This window comes from Balaenoptera acutorostrata, chromosome 15 (assembly GCF_949987535.1).
Source record: "Balaenoptera acutorostrata chromosome 15, mBalAcu1.1, whole genome shotgun sequence".
NCBI lineage: Eukaryota > Metazoa > Chordata > Mammalia > Artiodactyla > Balaenopteridae > Balaenoptera > Balaenoptera acutorostrata.
The window spans coordinates 20,633,346-20,654,370 of NC_080078.1; the positions used below are offsets into that span (position 1 = coordinate 20,633,346).

The 21,025-nt window shown below is 40.9% G+C and overlaps 1 protein-coding gene across 2 annotated transcripts in view; it reads right to left on the reverse strand.

Moving 5' to 3' along the window:
* The window catches only part of PRKCB (protein kinase C beta), a 308,214-nt gene that overhangs the window by 166,048 nt on the left and 121,141 nt on the right, over positions 1-21,025 (reverse strand). For both annotated transcript variants that reach the window (XM_007186310.2, XM_057530083.1), the window contains exon 3: positions 8,638-8,720. In XM_007186310.2, the coding sequence (XP_007186372.2) occupies positions 8,638-8,720 (83 nt within the window). The remainder of the gene's footprint in view (positions 1-8,637; positions 8,721-21,025) is intronic.

Consider the following 21,025-nt stretch of genomic DNA (forward strand, 5'->3'; position numbering starts at 1 on the left):
ATAATTGCTTACAGTTATACCCAAGCCTTCACTCAGGTTTGATTTTAACCAAATTAAGCGGAAAGACTGAGTCCATGCCGGAGGTGAAGTGGCACCAAAAACAAGACTGTATTGTAGAAACCAGTTACAGAAATTCCCAATCTTCAGAGTTCTGCGGGCAGCAATCTGGAATAAAACACTGAGCAGAACTGACAAGTGGCCACCAGAATGTGTTTAGGAAATGTGGTCTTGTGTTTTTCTACATGTGTGTTTTTTTTGTATATTTGTTGATATATCATACCATACATGTCCTTTGTTGTCTGCTTTCTTCATTTATAATGACTATATAGTCCCATGTCAATAACATTTTAATCACTGTGACTTTTTATTGAAGTATAATTGACATACAGTAATGTACAGATTTTAAGCATACAGTTTCATGAGTTTTGAAAAATGTGTGCACCTGTCTAGGCACCATCCCAGTCAAGACATAGGACATTTCCGTTACCCCAGACATTGTGACATTTTAATCACTATACAGCATCCCATCACATGGATATGTTTTACTTACAAAAACCCTAATTGGCAGTCATTCAGGTTGTTTCCAATTTTTCATTAGTATTAAATACTGATACAATGAATATCAATTTAGCTAAATATATACACATATTCATAAATAATTCCTTAGTAAAAATTCTTAAGCCAAAAAGGTCATTAACACTTTTGGTACATATTGGTAATATTCTCTGGAGAAAGATTAGACTAATTTACACACACTGGTGAGTGTGTAAATTAGTCTAATCTTTTCCCCTCTTCCTCCTGTTTATGCTTTTTACTTTGAGTCCTATTTCTTTTGATATTATTATTAAGGCCCTGTTTTATATGCACGTGTGTTTTGGGGGTATATCTTTGCCTCTTTTATTTTTAACCTAATAAGTTTCTCTTGTACAATGCCTAGAATTATACATTTATCCAGTCTGATAAGTCTTTTCCTTTTAGTAGAAAATTTCAATCCATTTACATTGGGTTAGGTAACTGAAATGTATACTTTCTAGATTTCACAGTTCCTTGCTAGCTAATTTTTATCTTTGTTTTTATATTTTGTTATATTGACCAAAATGTTCTTTGTTATTTTTATCTCTAGATTGCTTCTTTCACACTAAAAAGAGTCTATTTGAACCAATATGACTATGCCAAGAATTAAATAGTATTAAATATTTTATTTAGGATCTTTAAATTTAGACTCTAAGTTTACTATAGTTTCATTTTGTTTTAATTAATTAATTAATTATTTTGGCTGTGCTGGGTCTTAGTTGCGGCACGCAGGATCTTCATTGCGGCATGTTTAGTTGCAGCATGCGAACTCTTAGTTGCAGCATGTGGGATCTAGTTCCCCGACCAGGGATCGAACCCGGGCCCCCTGAATTGGGAGCACAGAGTCTTACCCACTGGACCACCAGGGAAGTCCCTAGTTTAGTTTTTTATGCCAACTTTATTGGGTTATGCTGGTTACCGTGGTCAAGGTAGCTTATAATAATAAACTGTGGCAGCTATTGATTTCGTCAGCTCCTCAAAGTTTCCCATCCCCTCTTCTTATAACATACATTGCTCTCTGAGCCATAGGGATGCCACGTGATCCAGGCCTGATAAACTGTAAACAGTTCATTCCCTTAACAACTGAGGACCAACCAATCAGAACCTTTTCCTGAGACTGATTATAAATGCAGGAAGAAAGAAGGCCACTTCTTCCTCTAGGGTTTCCATCTTTCCCTGGGGTCAACTACAACCAGGCTGACAGACATATTTACAGACATGTCTTGTCTACAGTAGGCACAAATGAGGCAAGGACAAATCAGTCAGGGTCCCAGCAGGAAACAAATGGCATATTGAAATTAAGAGAGTTTAGGGCAGGTTTCATAAAAGGACTATTTAGAAAGGTGTGGGCATGGTGTTGAGAAACCATGAGGGAGAGTGCAGTAACTGGGGGCAATTAAGAGCAAAGGGACAAGAGAGTAGCTCCTGGAACCCAAAAGGAGAGAATTGTGTAGAGGTGACTGCCTTTAGAGGAGCAGCGACCTTCAAAGAGTAAAGCCAAGAAGACCTCATGATAAATACCCTGGGCTCACCCTCCAATCTCCTATCAGTCCCTCCTCTTGAGTCAGAGGGTAAGGGAACCCCAACGGATGCAGCCCTTACAGATCAGTCTCTCAGGGAGAAAGCAGAGAGGATCTGGAAGGACAAACAAGACAGCTGGCACAGCAGGCAAGGGCCAGTGTGGTAGACTACAAAATGGCCACAAATCTCCCCTTCCTGTACGCATCTCTGCAGTGTGACTTTGCAGGCCCTCCCATCCAGAGGTGTAGTCTATTTCTCCACCTCTGAGTCTGGTCTTGGCCATAACCACTGTGACACAAATAAAAGCTTGAAAAACACCTGTGCTTTGGGGATTTCCCTCTCTTGCTGTGCTTGGAACCCTGAGACCAGTGTGTGAAAGAGCCTAAACTTGCCTACTGGAGGAAAAGAGACCACGTGGAGGAGGAATGAAGTGTACCAGCCAACAGGCTGCCAAGTGTCAGTCATGTTCCTGAGGCTATCCAAGGTGATCCTGCACCAGCCAAGTCACTAGCTGACCAAACACATGAGAGAGCTCAGCAGTGATCAGCTGAATAGACCCAGATCAGAAGAATGACCAAAGCAGCCCAAAGAATCATGAGAAATAATAAATGATTATTGTTTGAAGCCACTAAACTTTGGAATGGTTTGTTACACAGCAAAGCTAACTGATACAGCTGATAATGAGAAAGCATCTTGCAAGTACTGGATCCTCAGTTCCAGTGTCTGAGGCCCTTGTCCCTGAAGCTCTTACTCCTTCTCAATGTCCTTCCCATGAGCCGATCTCTTTTCCTAGTGCTGATTTGAGTTGGATTTATCTCATTTTCAATTTTTTTAAATTGTGAAGGTTTACTTTTTCTCTGTAATTTGATACAGTTTAAAATGAACAGATTAGGTATAAAATAAGCCACAAGGATATATTGTACAACAAGGGGAATATAGTCAATATTTTATAATACTATAAATGGAGCATAACCTTTAAAATTGTGAAGCACTATATTGTATACCTGTAACTTACATAATATTGTACATCAAATATACTTCAATAAAAAAAGTAAAGCATGTCAAAAAAAAAAGAAACAAAGATATTTTAAGGCTCATTGTTATGAAAATAAAAATAAAATAAAATAAAATGAAGAGAAACCCTTCATTCTTCTAAAGTTTAAAATAATTTACCCATGAAGCCTATTATTCTGGAGCTCTGGGAGAAGAAAAGCTTCTTGGGCAATGTTCTCATTTCTCTCTTGATTATTCTCCTGTTATGGTTTTCAATTTCTTCTTGAGACAAAATAGCCAATTTAAAATTTCCTAGAAAATCATCCATTGCAACCAGATTTTCAAGCCCATTAGCATTTATATGCATATTCTTTTTAATGTATAAATATAACATTCTTTTAAAATTTTCTTTTATTTCCCTTTTATTAAATCTTCAACATCTAACACATGATTTATCATTTTTAATATATTTCTTCATAAAATAAGACTTGATTAAGAAACACAAAAGGATACACTCAACGTTACTGCCCGTGTCTTTCACTGACTGATTTAGTGATGGAATCAGGAGGGCACAGGGCATAACAGTGAGTTTTATTCAGTACCTTGATATGAATGATAAGAAATTATTATTTCTAAAACCATAAAATGTTGAAGACATTATCTTCAGACAAACCAGCTAAAGAGTCCTTTTGTACTTTTGTACTGCCTGGCACAGAGCCTCTGCTCAACAAAGTTAGCTATTACTATTACCTATTATTCCTTGGCAGGTCCTGCATCCCTTCTTGAGTAGGAGAGACTCCTCCAGGGATTAATAATAATTTAGAAACCATTTCCTGAGTGCCTTCTTTGTGCCAGACACTATTCTGGACGTGGTTCAAGCAGACTCTCATTGAATGCTCACCAAAAAAAAACTATGACGTACGTACTATTTTCCCCATTTTAAAGATATAAACTAAGGGTCACAGAACTGAAATTATTTTACCAAGATCAATGGAGCCATAAATGTCAGCACTGGATTTTGACATCAAGGTTTTCTGGCTCCAAAGTCTAGGTTCTTTTCTCAGCATTGCACCATAGAATTTGAGGTTTTGTGTAAAGTAATGGAAATGGAAACAGTCATTACGTCCTAAAGGCATGATCTGGGTGGAGGCATGGACAGAATTATCAGTATATCCCTGATTAGGGAGGTAAGCAGAGCAATGAAATGCCCTCAGCTACCTGCACCAGGGGCTTACAAGGACACTTGTGCTTAACACTTTCATGCAATGACTCTTTAATCCATTTGTTGTTAATCCCTTTGTTGTGGTTGTAGTTAACTCTTTTTCATTTTAAGGATTTCTTAAAACTTATTATAACAAATCTATGTGGTTGGTACTAATATCCCAGTTTATGGATAAGGAAACTGAGCCACAGAGAAGGAAAATGACATACCCAAGGTCACCTCATGAGTAACTGGCAGAGTCAGGACCTGAACTCAGGTATGACTGACTTCAGAATCCACACTCTTAACCACCATTGTCTCTGGGTGTGATTCTTAAATTGTCCCATTTGTAGCTGGAGGGCACTAAGTCAGCCAGGGACCTGGGGCAGACAATAAATGAGGTCTGTTCTCCTACTGAGGCCATCTGTGACTCTCTGAACTACAGTGAGACCCACAGGTCTTTTATGAAGTCCAGTGTGATGGCCTCCAGGGATTCTGTTCCACAGTGGTCCCCTGGGTCAACAGGACCTGCAGTAGTTTGACCAGAGATTCTTTCCCCTCAATGAAGATTGAAGTCTATTTCTTTACCACTTGAATTTGGGCTTGACCATGAGACTACTTGATCCAGTGGTACATTATCAAACATGATGCACAGGCTGAAAAAGCACTGATGCACTGGGACTCTGGGAACCCTGAAACCTCATGTGAACAAGGCACAGCTGGCCAGCTGGAGGATGAGAGGCCATGTGGAGGAGAACCAAGGCACCCAGGCCACCAACCGGCTCACTGCCAGTCATGTGAATGGGGCCATCCTAGATCATCCAGCCACCAGACATCCATAGATACAAGCGAGAATCCCTTAATTTTTGTGCCCAAGACAAGTACCTCACTTGACTCATCCTAGTCCCAGCCCTCAGAGACAAGTCCTCTCTTTCTTGTTCTGAGAAGATCTCTCAGGGCACTGTGTATGTGGTCAGTATTCTAAGTGCTGGGTAACTGTAATGTCCATAGGTAATCCTTACGGCAATACCAGAGACTTGGTCTCCCTGAGAGGTCCAAGAGACAGCAGGACTGAGTGTTTCCAAGCAGATGAGACCAAGAACCAGGAGGATGCCTATAGATGACCAGAAGTACCACCCAGGAACTCTGCTGTGTTTTGAGGACCCCAGTGGTGGGTGCCCATATGTATTGCCTATTCCCATGGGCACTGAATGGTTGGGTCAGTAGCTGGGTTCACTGGGACAAAGCCTGATTCATAAAATTCCCTCAGGTAGCCTAATATGCCATGATGGAGACCTAGAAGGATGCCAACCACACAAAGATCTACTAATATCCAGAATATTCCCTGACTCAGACTGGATTTGGAATAGCAGAACATAGAGGACAAAACCTAGCACATTCCTTTTTCAAGGATGGAGACTGTGCTTTTCCACTCCATGAGCTTGCTGCATGCCAGCTCCTCCAAGGTCACAAAGGAAGAAGGCACTCCTCCATACCTGCGTGAGCCTCAGAGAGCCTGGCCAGGTTGGCAAGGAAGTGTGGCCAGATCTTTAATCATGTCTCCAACCATGGACAGAAAAAGGTCAATGAACCAAGTCAAGCCAGTTCAGGAGTCTGGACCAATTCATCATCCTCAGTGCCAACCGGCCTTCTTGGAACTGTGTCCAGAGATAGAATCATTTCAGGTAGGCTGCCAAATCCTACGCATGCTGGCTGCAGGCAGTACTGCCTGCTCTCCCCATGCCCAAGGCAATGAACGGCTGCATGTCTCCATTCACAAAGAGCAGGGTCTCCTACAACTTACGGCGCCTACACACTCCTAGGAAGGACAACTGCCAGGTGGCAGGCAGAGGACCCATTCATTCTTCAGACGTATTTGGTAGACATCTGTCCTTGCTGTCTGCCCAGCATGTATTCACTGTAATTCATTAGCACTGTCATTACCATCTTCACATACGTACCAGACACTGTCTTATATGTATACACTAGGTACTCTTAGCAAAGTTATAAGGTAAGGTTTTATTCATTTTCAGCTGAGCAATATAAAGCACAAGGGATTTAAATACTTTGCCCAAGGTTACACATGTCTACGCTCCATCCATAGCCTATGATTTTAACCAGTACACAGTACTGCTTCTCTAGTTTTCCTCTGAGGGACCACCTCTCCCCCACTCTCAAATCATGGGGTAGGCACACCGGCCCTGCTCGCCAGGAGCAAGCACATAACCAGGCCTGCCAATCAGCATAACCATCCTCTGGTTACATATGACCCAGGGTCCAATGAGACTTTAGCTCTTGTCATTGGAACTGCAGCACTGATAAGACATTACGACTGAAGGTACCACAGCCATCATGCTCTCGGTAGGAGAAAAATCTTCCTGAAACAGAAACCAGGACAGAGGAAGGCTGGGCCAAGACATGGACATGGAGAAAGAGATTCCTGAAGACCTCATTTCGGCCCCTTGATTCACTGTGTCTGAAGCCAGTCTACCCTTGGAGCTTTTCAGTTTCAGGGACCAAAATTTCCCTTTTCACATAAAACAGTTTGAGCTCTTTCTATCTTAGGCAACATAAAAAGTCAAGGAATAAAGACAGGATATGGGAAACACCATCCTCTCGGCTGCTCTTTGAGCACCAAGCCTTGGTCTGCATGAACATTCAGAGCTGCATAATGCAGCCATGCTGTCCCCCAGTCTTCCCTGCCTGCTTTCCTGGGGACAAGAGATAGAATTGCACTAAAAGGGTCAGGGAGTGTGATCTGAGACAACATGAAGAATGGTCCCATCTTTGCCTCTGCAAACAAGCCTGTGAGGGCTTTGGTTGTTCTCTGTTGCCTAGAGTTTTTAAACCCAAGTGCCACAGTCTCCAAGCAAAGCAACTTCAGTATTAGCTCTAGAGTGTGCGTGGTATGCCCCTGATTTGCAGCAAAATGGCAGATGACCACTTATAGAAGGGCAGCAAGAACATATGCAATAACAGAAGGTAGTTATCACCACCCACTTCAAGCAACCTCAGGTCAGCTGGCAAGTCTAAGGGACCCAGGACAGGACCAGTGGGAGACAAAGCCAATGGGGAAAATTCCAGGAAGGTGAACCAAAGCAGGAACAAAATAAGAGAACCAGGGGTGACAGCTGCACAGAGGGTACGCTGAACGCAGTTCATGACTGGGCCAATGGAAGAGTGTGCGTGGTGGAAGGTCCAGGACAGTTTCAGTTGCATGGAAAAGAATAACGCAAACAGTGAGACTTTACCAATAAGAGGTGCTTCTTATCTCACATACAGAGTCTGGGCATAAGAGGACTCAGCGTTGGCTCAGCAGCTCACCAATGGCATCGATGACCCCCGTCCCTTCAACTCTTCCACCCTGCCGTGCTCAGGATGTCAGCCATGTCTCCCTCATTGACTCAAAGGGTTGCCACAACTCCGTGCATTATATCCTCCCACAAAAATGTCCAACAGAACAAAGTAAGGCGTGTCTTCCCTTATCAGAAAGGAAAGTCTTCCTAGAAGCCCTGCCCAGACTTCCCCGCAGTTCCCACCGAGCAGAATTGGGTCACGTGCTCCCTCACTAGCTACGAGGGAGCCTGGGAAAGCAAGTATCAGGCATCTTCAGCTTTTAGCATGAGAGGTGGCCTCTGCCAGAAAAAGAGTGGGGGCTAGGAATGGCTGTTGGGTAGGCAATCCACATGGTACCCCAAACTTTTGGTAAACTTGCACCAAGACTTTGCCATATCCTTAGAGCACTCACACTGTCATTCACTTAATATTTTCCTTGAGTCAATTTATCTTCTGTTTAACCTAAGATAGGAAATTTTATATCCCCACCATAAATGCAAAACCACTACTAGACACATTTTCCAATCCATATTAAAATAAATCCATAATGATCAAAACAAAAATTGCCAGGTTTACCCAGAAGCATCCCTTGTCCCACCAGCAGTAATCATACTTTGGGGTACACAGTAGCAGGATAAGCTCACTTCTTCCTAATTCTTGGGCCCTAGTACCAAAAATTCCCTACCAAAGAGCTAAAAAGTACACTATAAGGTACCATCCTAACTACCTTTTTATAGTAGCCATAAAAATTTAGCCCCTGCCCACCACTCTCATGCCTCAGCCAGAAACATGAAGACATTTTGCAGAATCACAGTAGGGAAACTAGCTGGTTTCTTGAAGTCACACACCCCTCTCAAAATGTTTTTTGTTTTGTTCTTTCCCATTAAAATGAAAATCATCTCAGAGGCTATAGGACCATGACATCCTGACTTTTTTGTCTCAGTGTACTCACAGTTACCCAAAAGGATGCACTGACTGTGGACAGAGAGAGGTGACCAGGGCCCGTTACTTACATCGGAGGCTGGACCCTTGTCAGCGCCGGGGCAGGAGAAAGTGACAAACTCATGGCACCGCTTGTGCACGACAAAACAGCAGACTGCAAAAGAGAAAATAAGGAAGGGTAGGAGTGGGGGAAAAGGAAAGTGGAGAGTAGGAAAGGAGGGGAAGAGAGGAAGAAATCGTTAAACCTGGACTTCACGACAAGTAAAGGCTTTATACCAAAATAAACAATGCCTTCAGCTTCTGCACCTTGTCTTTGACTGAAGTCAAACTCTTGGGTACACCGACGTTACAACTTGCAAATTACTTCGCTTGCAAAGTTCACTAGGGTTCAAAAGATCACGCATGCTCAAAATTACACACCCCTGAAGATCGCTTAAGTTGTACGATCTTCCACTACTTTTGGAACAGAATGTTGTTTTTCAGATCGGGCACCAGAGGAAGCTGTTGGCTTGTGTTTAGGTCCATAACGCTTAAGAAGTATGTACATTTAATCACTAGAATCACACTTAGAGAGATGTGCGTAATGTGAAGGGCATGCAGAAAAAGAGTGAGCAGGAACGGCGGACCCACACCTGCATCTCACCCAGGAGCAACCGTCAACTAAGTGGAAGAAATAGGCTACATGTTTACATTGTCACTTTAGCAGTTTGAAACCAAATGTGTACATACATATATTTGAATTTGTATGTGTTAAACGCTCCACTATTTGGGGACTATATTACTTAGGGGGAGGGACAATTAGAGAATACATACAAAATAAAACTATTTTTTGTTGTTGTTCAAATCTATTTTTATAAACTCTAGACTGTGGGCTCCTGGAGGATGAGCACCACGCTCAGAATCTTTCTAAAGGACATTCTCAGTAAATGAAAACAGAACAGGAAACCTCAGGGCTACCACTAGTGATATAATGGACCTGGGCAACAATCATGAATGCTGCCAACATCAGAAAAAGACATTACCTGCCTGCTGATGAAAGTACTATGAAGAACCCTACCACCTGTGAAGTATTCCTGCCAAAATAATCACACCTGAATCGGTTCAAGAATCTTCATCCAACTACCAATTTACCGCAACTACAAGTGACAGAGACGCACTTCAAATGACACCACAGAGAGGCAATGAGAAAAAAAAATTTAAATACACAAGAATGGGGTAAGCTACAAGATGTTTTTTCAACAAATAAACTGGAAGAGGACAGGAGAGCATCTGTCCTCTTCTGGATGATACTGTAGCGATGGCTGCATTTAGAGAATATACAAAACAAAAAGTGAACCCTAGTATAAACAATGGCTTTTAATTAATAACAATGTATCACTATTGGCTCATCAATTGTAACAAATGTACCACACTAATGCAAGATTCTTTACAAGCGCTGTACATATATTAATTCATTTAATACTCCTAACGACTCTAAGGCACGCTATTTCATTTTTTTACATTCATTTTTTAATATTCTTTTCCATTATGGTTTGCCATAGGATATTGAATGTAGTTGTCTTCATTTTTTTAATTGAGATATAATTGATATAACATTATATTAGTTTCAGGTGTACAACATAATGATTATATATATATATATATATATATATATATATATATATATATATATATATAACCATAGCAAAATGATCATCACTGTAAGTCAACATCCATCACCAAAAATAGTTATAATTTTTTTTCTTGTAATAAGATCTTTTATCTACTCTCTTAGCAACTTTCAAATATACACTACAGTACTATTAACTATAATCACCTTGCTATATATTACATCCCCAGAACTTATCTACTTTGACCACTTTCACCCATTTCACTCACTCCCCACCCCCACCTCTGGCAACCACCAATCTGTTCTCTGTATCTACAAGTTCGCTTTTTGTTTTTGGTTTGGTTTTGTTTTTGTTTCAGATTCCACATATAAGTGAGTTCATATGGTATTTCCCTTTCTCTTTCTGATTTATTTCACTTGCAAATGTTAATGATAGGGGGAACTAGGGTGGAAATGGGGTTGAGGGAATATATGGAAACTCTGTATTTTCCAATCAATTTTTCTATATGCCTAAAACTGCTCAAAACAACAACAACAAACAAACAAAAATGGAAAACTGCAAGAGGAAAGTGGCAGGGCAGAGGAGAAACATACATTCAAAGAGATTTAAGAAACATATCAACTAAATGCAATATGTAAACCTTGTTTGGATCCTAATTTAAACAAACTAAGTTTTTAAAAATTATGAGACAATCAGAAAAGTGGAAATATTCACTTTTTGATGGTATGAGAGAATCATTGTTATTGATATTAGGGAATTATAATTTTTGATGTAATAATGGTATTATGATTATTTTTGTTAAAGAATACTTACCTCTAAGAATACATCCTATAATCTTTATGGATAAGGTGATTCTATTCAAAATAATTCAGTGTGACATAAAGGAGATAGAAAGGGGAGGGTTATAGATGGGAAAAAAAAAATTAGTCTTGACTGATCATTATTGAACCTGGCTGATGGACACAGGAGGATTCATTATACTAATCTCTCTACTTTTATGTATATTTTCTATAATAAAAACATTTTAAACCCTCGTGGTGTAAAAAAAGAGTTCCAAAGGGGCCAATTTCTTTCTCCTTTGCTTTCTCTCCTTTCTGTTTTAGTATTTACTGTATTTTATAAATAATATATGCTTTGTATAAAGACATTTGTGTCAAACAGTGTGTTTGTGCTGTGTGTGGGGGGGTGGTCCCTCTCTGTGCCTGTATATCTGTGACTGCTAAGAGAAATACATGAGCAGTGGCCAAAAAATGCCATTGACGGTTATCTCTGGGCAGTAGGACTACAGATTATTTTTACTTACAATCTTACATCTGTATTGTTTGAAATGTTGACAATGAGTACGTATTAATTATATAATCAGGGAAAATAAACCCACTTTCATTTTGAAACAAAGAGTCAAAGAAAAACAAAGGTCAGGAAATGAAAAATATGACTGCCCAAATTGGAAACTCAGTGGTTGGGCTCATATAGGATGGAGACAGCTAAAGAGGAACTTAGCAAACTGGAAGTCTAAATTGAGTGATTTTCCCAGAATTCTGCAAAAAAAGCAAGAAAAAATAAAAGAAGTGATACAAAACTGTAGGATACATCCCAAAATTCTAACATCCATATAGAAGGATATTCAGGAAAGAACAGAGAGAACGGTTAAAAATGTGTAATTAAAGAAAATAGAAGGAAGTCCTCTAAAGATTAAGAAGATTTTGAGTCATTAAATTGAAAGAAACTATCAAGTGTCAATAGATATGAATGAAAAAAACAACTAATGGTGAGGATTATCAAGGCTCTGAGATCATTGTGAGGATGTGTCCAGCAGTGGCAGGAAGAGAAGAGGAGAAAGATTACTGACAAAGGAACAAAAATAATTTTAACATCAGATTTCTCGTCTGCAACTTTGAATTCTAGAATACAATGGAGCAATGTCTTCAAAGGTTTAGAAAAAGTCATTTGAACCTAAAACCCCATACATAGCCAAACTAGCATTCAAGTGAAAGTACAAAATAAAGACATTTCCAGAATATAAGAACTTGGAAAATTTACTTCCCACGAAAGAAGTAATAGAGAATATACACTCCGCAAAACAACAACAAAATGAATGAATGGGGCATAACAAACAGTGGTGAAAGAAAAAACAAAAAGAAAAGCGGGGCGGGGGAAGAGGGACTTAAGTCATAAGAGATGGGGTTGGGAAAAAGACTATAAAATTGCAATATGCTAAGAGTCTTGTCTTATTCCTCAGGAGTTTATAGGTATTGAGAGACTGCATTTAGGACATTATAAGTTTAAATATGTTTGTTAACAATTAAGAATAAAAATAAGAATAGAAGTATTATATATAACTTGCAGACCACTAAAAGTAAAAAATGGACAAAGACAACTTAATCCAACTACAGTTCAAAAGGCCTTCCCATATGACCCAAATTCCCATAAATACAATTCTTTTTTTTTAACTTTTATATGGCATCATTTGCACTTTAAACTCTTTTATCCATCTGTAATTTCTTGGTATCTGAAATGACATGGGAATCTAATTTGCCATTTTTTTCCAAATAGATATCAATTGTGCCAGCATCTTTTACTGAATAATTCATCCCCTCTCCACTGATCTCAAATGCCAACTTTATTATATGCTAAATAATTATATACACTGGGGTCTGTCTTTGGGCCTTCTGTTCTGTTCCACTGATCTGTCTTATAATAAAGCAATATGGGATTTAATTATAGTACCTTTATAATATGTTATATCTTGGTTGGGCAAGTCCTCCCTCATTATCCTTATTTTCAACATTTTCTTGGCAAGCTTTTAAAAATACCGATGGAGGGACTTCCTTGGTGGCACAGTGGTTAAGAATCCACCTGCCAATGCAGGGGACACAGGTTCGAGCCCTGGTCCGGGAAGATCCCACATACCACAGAGCAACTAAGCCCGTGCGCCACAACTACTGAGCCTGTGCGCTAGAGCCTGCGAGCCACAACTACAGAGCCCACATGCCACAATACTGAAGCCCATGCGCCTAGAGCCCATGCTCCGCAACAAGAGAAGCCACCGCCAAGAGAAGCCCGTTGCACCACAATGAAGAGTAGCCCCCACTCGCTGCAACTAGAGAAAGCCCACGCACAGCAACGAAGACCCAACACAGACAAAAATAAACAAACAAATAAATAAACCAATGTAATTTTTATTGGAATTATATTTAGTCAATTCCCCACCTCCACCCCCAGAAAAAAAATTTATCGGGACTTTGGTAACTAACACTTACGTAACAATGAGTCTTTCTAGCAGGAATAGGGTGTCCCTTTGTTAAAATTTTATTTTATGTCTCCCAATAAAGTCTTAATTTTCTCTATAGTTCTACAAATTTCTTAGTATTATCTGAGAGGTCCTTTTTCTATGCTATTATGATTTTTGAAATTTCTCCCATTTTGTTTTCCAAGGGGTTATTGTTTACAAATAGGAAAGAAATAAACTTTCAGTGTATTTATTTTGTAAGCATTTTTAAAATTTGTAATAGTTTTTGTGGGTTTTCAGTTGCTTCTGTTGAGTTTTCCAGGTAGAGAATCATATTATCCCCAATAATAACATTTTTCTCTTCTCCTCCCTGATAGATATGCCTCTTTTTTTCCCCTTAGATTTCCATGTCAAGAATTTCCAGAACAATGTGGAACAAAAGGGATGACAGCAGACAGTCCTGTCCCATTTGGAGCTTTCACCAGCTTCACCTCTCCCTCACTCTCTTCTCAAATTAACTTTTGGAATTTATATTTTCCTTTGGAATTATCCATAGTGTTCTTCTCAGTGTGTTTCCACAGCATCATGTTATCTGGGATGGTGCTGTGCCCTTTCTCATGCTTTCTTCACATTGTATTGTTAGGGAATCTCTCTTTTTATTTTTTCCAGAGGTTCATCTTCCTTGTTGTCTATTTTATTATTCTTTCATTTTAAAGAAGCAAATCATGGACATATTTCTCAATTCTATTGTTTTTTTCCTACTTGATTAATTGTTAGTTTTACTCTCACTTGTCCTACTTCTTTTATTTGTATTTGTACTTTTATTCCTTATTAGTTGGGAGTATCTGGAGTCAAATGGCCAGGTTTGGATGCATTCATCATTTGCAAACTATAGTACTTGGGCACATTATCTTATCTCCCTGTGCTTCAGTTTTCTCCCTGAAAAATGACGGTGATAATAATAATACCCATATTACAGTGGTGTTGTCAGAATTAAACGAGCTAATCCATGCTCAGGACTGTGCCTAGCGTATCATGAGTATTCAACAAATGTCTGCTGCTTTTATTCATTATTCTTTTTAAAGCTTCTTGAATTGACTGTTCAGTTAATTTCTTCCCATTCTTCTTCATTAAAAGTTTAAGATTTTAAAGCTAAAAACTTTCCTTTCAAGCACAGGTTTGGCTGCATCCTGTGTTTTATATTTAGTGCCATCATTGTTTTAAGTTTCTAAGTGGCCTATTACTGTGGTTTTCATTTCTTCCTTAACCCAGAAATGTTTAGGAAAGTTGTCCCCCCCCTCCACCATTCACCATTTATAGGCAACTACTTTAGTCTAGAACCTTTCTTCAAAATATCCAAATTATAGTTATGATCTTATTCATCCTTACTCTCTTTGAGGGAAGGAGGGGGGCTCATCTCTAGTTTCCTAGTGTCTACCACAATTCCTAGTACAAAACTGATATGTAAATAAATGTTTGGTGAATGAATGAACAAAAGAATGAATATCATCAGCCACAGAAAAAGAAGAAAGCCCAATCAACTTCATGGTAGCTGTAGCTCCTGGCTGGCCTTCCACATTCTACCACCATAGACAGGGGTAGGAAGACACCAGTCATCAACAAGGTCTCTTTAGGCAGCCTTCCAATTAGCCACAAAATAAACAATCCATCCCCACCAAGGTAGACTCAATAAGCCAAGGCACTTGGCTATACTCCGGTGTACTCTACAGAGAAGCTGGGAACAGACTGGAAAGTTGATAAGCTTCCAGTGCAGGTACTTACTTTACACAACGCGTTTCTAAAAAGTTCTGCAAATCACATTTCCCACTAACTAAAACACTTCATAGAAAAGTAGTAGGGCTGGCTATTTAAAGAAACAAACTAAACCTTTTTGTGATACAAACAAACACCCCCACATTTCTATTTGGCAAATTCAGGATAAAACTAGCTTTTCTTAAATAAGAGCCAACATTCAATGAGCTGCTGAAACACGTACCAGGTCCTACTTTCAAACAGGTACCTCGTAAGAGCCAAGAATTCCTAGATGCTTCACAGTTTATTCAATAACTCCTTGCTCTGTAGAGGTTAAAAGCCTGCAGCCTACAGCCCTCTGAATCCAACCCGTAGCCATGCTTTCTTAGGACTACACAATGCGGTCTCAAACTCAAATGCCTAAGGGACAGATAAGCAATGAAAATGTCTGAGGGTCAGATGGGAGAATGCATGCAGGACCTGTTTAAAAGGGGAATCTGCTACTTGGCTCCAGCAGAGAATGAGATTAAGGTCCCAAGCACTATCCTCCTCCACTCCTCCCGTATTACATGTAAAATCACAAAGGTCACAGGCCTGTAGGTAGAATAACGTCTTTCCCCAACCTCACCAAAGATGTCCACGTCCTAATCCCTGGAACTTGTGATTATGTTACTTTACATGGCAAAATAGACTCTGCAGATGTGATTACATTAAGGATCTTGAGAATGGGAATTATACTGGATTATCCTGTTGGGCCCAATTAATTGTGATTACAAGGGTCCTTATTAGAGGGAGGCAGGAGACTCAACAGTCAGAGAAGGAGGTGTGACTATAAAAGCAGAGGCTGGAATGATGCCATTGCTGGAAAGGAACACAAGCCAAGGAATGTGGACAGCTTCTAGAAGCTAGAAAAGGCAAGGAACAGATTGTCCCCTCGAGCCTCCAGAAGGAATGAAGCCCTGTAGACATCTTGATTTTAGCCTCATGAGACACATTTTCAGACTTTTGACCTCCAGAACTATAAGGTAATAAATCTGTGTCATAAATTTTAAGGCATTAAGTTCGTGGTAATTTGTTATACCAGCAATAATAAACTGATATACCAGCCAAGGATCAGAAACAGCTCATTGATCCCAGGAGACCTCTCTGGAGTATCTGCTCCCAGAAAGCAATGGGACCCCAACTCTACCTCATACTGCACCCACTCCCAAATGCCCAACTCTAGCCATTATAATTTATTTGTTGCATCCAAAGAGAACTAGATGAAGTCATTAAATTTTTATTTTCTCTCTTTGGAGTTGATCCATCTCTTGTACCCTATTCTCACCAGGGTCTAAAATGGGAAACTGACATCTTTGGGAAGCAATCTTTGTCCCTGAATCCATAATTACCTGAGATAGATATCCCAGCGCTAGCTACAGATGTCTGTGTTGGGAGAAGAAAGAGAAGGACCCTCAACACTCTCCTCAGCTCTCATCTCTCTCAGGAGGCCCCCAAACAGCCATTTCTCGAGAGAGAAATCCACAATCTGCAAGAGCTACAGGCCAGGCCTCTGGATCAGATGGACCTCAGTTTGAACCCTCATTTTATGAGCCATAAACTGAAGGACATTAGCCCAATTACTATGGCAATACTATCCCAATTACTATTACTATGCCTCTCTGAGCCTCCGTCTCCTTCTCCAAAATAGGAATGATAGCAGTACCTACTCTGAGAAGGCTGTTGTGAAGCTCAAATGAGACAACACTCACAAAGTGCTTGGTGGAAAGGGGCAGTTGAGTTGGAAGCACCAGCATCGCAATTTTGCTTTGCGATGGCCAGGGAGGACCTCTTTCCTCCCAGGTCAAAGCTGACTCACAGGCACGAAATTCTGCCTAGTATCCAAGATGAGGTGGGGCTCTCCCACATGCTTTCTGGAACCATCTCCATGATCAAAGACAGAAAGGCCTGGTAACCATCTCCACCTAACACTTGGCCTCACTGACATTCAGAAGAGTGACTCACATGGCCATGGACTTGAGTCTGGAAGGGCTTTCACATCCATGGTTTCACCTGAGCCACATCATGGCCCTGTGAGGAAGGTGTTTTGATCCGCGTTATAACGACAGGGATGCTGACACTCAGGGAGACATGACTTGCCCAAGGGTGTCCAGCTAGTCGGTGGCAATGCTTGTATTTGAAACCAGGTTTGTCTTTCTCTTGAGCCCACACTCTCAACTCACATGGCGTGGCTGCATTTGTGTTTGTCATTCATCTCACTGTTCCAGAAGAAATCCTCCCCTGCTTTCCTCACCCCAGCCATCCAATCAATTGCTAAATCCTACTGATTCTTCCTTCGCAACATCTTTCATACCATATCCTCCTGTATACTCCTCACTGATTCCACCCTAACCGCCCTCAGTAACTCAGATGTGGAATTTTGCAATGAAACCTTAACTGGTCTCCCTCAAAATTGATGAGCCTGCCTTGATATCTCATCTCTATGAGCCAACGTTTCCATAACCACAGAGGAGATAAGACCACCAATGTTATGTGATTACCATGATATCTAAATGAGACATCATGTACAGATGCACAGCATCAGGGCACAAAGTAAGCTCTCAATGAAAGTTTATTTACTTCCTTCCAGGTTAGAGGTTTACAGTCCAAGCTCTGCAGCCAAGCTGCCCGGACGCTACACCAGGCACCACTATTTGTTACCTCTGTGACCTTGAATAAGTCCATTGACCTTGCTGTGTTTTGGTTTCCTAGTCTATAAAATAGAAATAATAACAGTGCTTTTCTCATAGAGTTGTTGTGAGGATTAAATGAGGTCATCTTAGCACAGTGTGTGGACACAGTAAGAGCCTAACATATAATAAATACTGTCGATATTATTCCTACCTACTTCCCTCCACCCCCTGCAGCCTACACACTCCTGGAAAATTCATCCTGTGAAACCTCAGCTTGATATTATTTCCCTGCTCCAACACATTCACTGGCTGCCTATCATCTAAAGTTGCACTGTCCAATATGGTAGCCACAGGTGACATGGAGCTATGCCAATTTAAATTAATTAAATGAAATTTGAAATTCAGTTCTTCGTTCACACTAACCACATTTCAAGTGCTTAATAGTCACATGTGGCTAGAAGCTACCACATTGGGCACTCATCGTAGAAAGTATTATTGGACAGCACTGGCCTAAAGAATAAAGTTCAACTACCACAGGCTGACATCCATCCATCCACATATAACCACCGTCTAACTTTACTCTTATCTCCTCTCATTCCATTACCCCACACTCCTGCCAGTCTGGATGACTGTCCCTTTCTATAATATATTTTAGTCATTCCCTACTGTGCAAATCTGTTCCATAAATATATCACTACCAATAGCCCATCCCATGATGGCCACAAGGAAATTCAAGGCAGAGAGCTTAGTTCTCCAGTGAGCAGACTGAAGGCCAGATTGGAGTAGAAATGACACATTCCACAGGATAATTCAGCTCAGGAGCCCCATGGGACAGAAAATGGTTGGCTCATCCTACCTACTTTATTGCAGGGGTCACAAACTTAAATGCCTACAAAGCCCAGGCCTTGTGACAAAGTGAAGCCAGCCTGGTGTAATACAGCAGGGATGGGTGGCTGGGATGAACTAGAGAGCACATGTCCATCCCTGGGATACTCAATTCCATTCAACAATGGCCCTGTGAGCGCTAGTCCGGTGTTGCCAGATGGGAATTTTTTTAAAGCTCTGTGCAGACCATCCAAAAACATCTGAGTCGCACCAGTTTACAGGCTCTGTTTTAGCTGGTCTTCCTGACTCAAATACTTTCACCTTGATTACTTATTATCTCTGAGCTAAAATATCCCCAACCAAAGAATGCGGATAAGATCACCTACTTCACATGTAGTTGTGAGGATGAGACCAGATTCACGTGCTTGGCATGTACCTGCCCCATATCTAATTCTTAATAAAAATATGAATGAGTGCATCAACAATGAATGAATAAATGAATGACTGGACTTTTTTGGTCACCCCCTCACTCAGAAATCACCCACCACGGCTGAGTCAAGAGGAAGGCAGCTGTGGCCGGGGCGGTGGGTGGCAATGTGTGCATCTGTGGGCGGCTGGCCCCAGCACAGTCAAGCTGCGTGAGCTCAGAATCATCTCACAGCCCTGCCTGGCCGGCCTTGGGTGTGCAGTGAGGATTTCTTTTTAAAACTGTATACCATGCTTATGGCTTAAAATTCGAACATTACAGATGAGCATATGGTTGAGAATCACTGCTCTACTCCATTATCGAAGGGAACTATTTCTTGTCTATCCTTCTAGAGATATTCTCTGCATGTGTGTCAGCACATGTGAGTCTCTACCTATATACGTAGTATAATTCTCTATTTCCTTTTTGTTTTTTATCTATGTCCCTTTTGTTTCAACCATATGATACAATTCTACACCCCTGGTTCTCAGCCCTGGCTGCACACTGAGTCATTTGAACTTTTCAAAACATATGAGGGCTCAAGTTCCACCTCAAGAGATTCTGAGTTACTGGGGGGAGGCTGGGAACAAGTGACTCTAGCACAGCTGGAGGCCCATTCTATCTCAGTATGTAGAGAATGACCTCATCCTGTTTCCATAACTGCATCTTATTCCATCATATGGGGCTACCATTTATTTACCCAGTGTTAAAGGGAATTTGCAAAGTTGTGATGATGATGATTGCCTCCTGTAAGAGAGGAGGGAGCAGAGCAAACTTCATTTGTTTAGCAACAGCCCCGTGCTACAGAGAGAACTCAAAAGCAAAAGCAATAGCCTTGCAGTGGTCAGCAAATGCAGGAAAGGAATGTTTTCATTTATAATGTTACCAAATTTATTTAACTAAGCCAGATAAAGCAGTGCAGCCAACAAGAGGTAAAGGACAGGCCTCAGAAGTAAACAAATCCATGAGAAGATAGCTGCCCCACACCACCACCTTCTGCTATACCAACCCTGGGGAGAAGGGCCTGGGCAGGACAGCTGCTGGGAATATCCTGCTTGTTTGGATAACACATGGAGACTGTTCTTGACCCCTTTGGCCTCCCCCTTTTGATCAGGCCCCAAAGGCGGGGGCAGTAAGACAAAATGCCACGGCCTAAGGGGAAAAATCAACATCCCTTCATTCACCAGCTACATCCCACCCTAGAGCTCTCAGACCAGGAGAAGAGCTGGTCCCGAAACCAAGTGTGGTGAACACGCCCAACCAGCATCCATCCTCTCTGCTTCTATTTGGGGCATCTGATCCCCAGTTCCTGTGAGCTGCCTAAGGATGCCCTCACGCCCAGCTCCCAGGGTGGACATAGGACCCAGGCCACAGTGTGGATTCAGGGATGGGCATGTGACTCAAGGCGCCCAGTGAGAATCAACTTCAGGGCTCTTGCTGGAATTTATTAGGAAAGAAGATTTATTTTCCAGCAGTACTGCTAAGCTGGTGGGGAATGAGTCTGCATCTGCCATCTTTATTATCACTAAGGAAAAGCTTTTCTGAGAATGAAGCCAACAAAGAGAAAAGCAGAGCCAACAGGTATCTGATAACCACATATGAGCACCTGGATTCAACCAAGCCTGAAGGGAGAACCCCTTGACTTTTCTGTATAAGTCAACAAATCCCTCCTTGTCTAAAGCAACTTGAATTGGGTTTTTGTTTCCTGAGACCAAAGAACGTATGACTAATAAACCAAAGGTGAGAAGTTAGAGGATGGGCAGTGAGGGCCCCTCTTTTCTCCTGTGTTTCATGAGTTCCTGTAAATAGATCTCTTTTCTTTTTTATTTAGGGGCTTGATATTAAGAACATTCAATTCTATCAGTCAGTGTTGGTGAATTGAGGAAAGATGGGATAGTGTTTCAC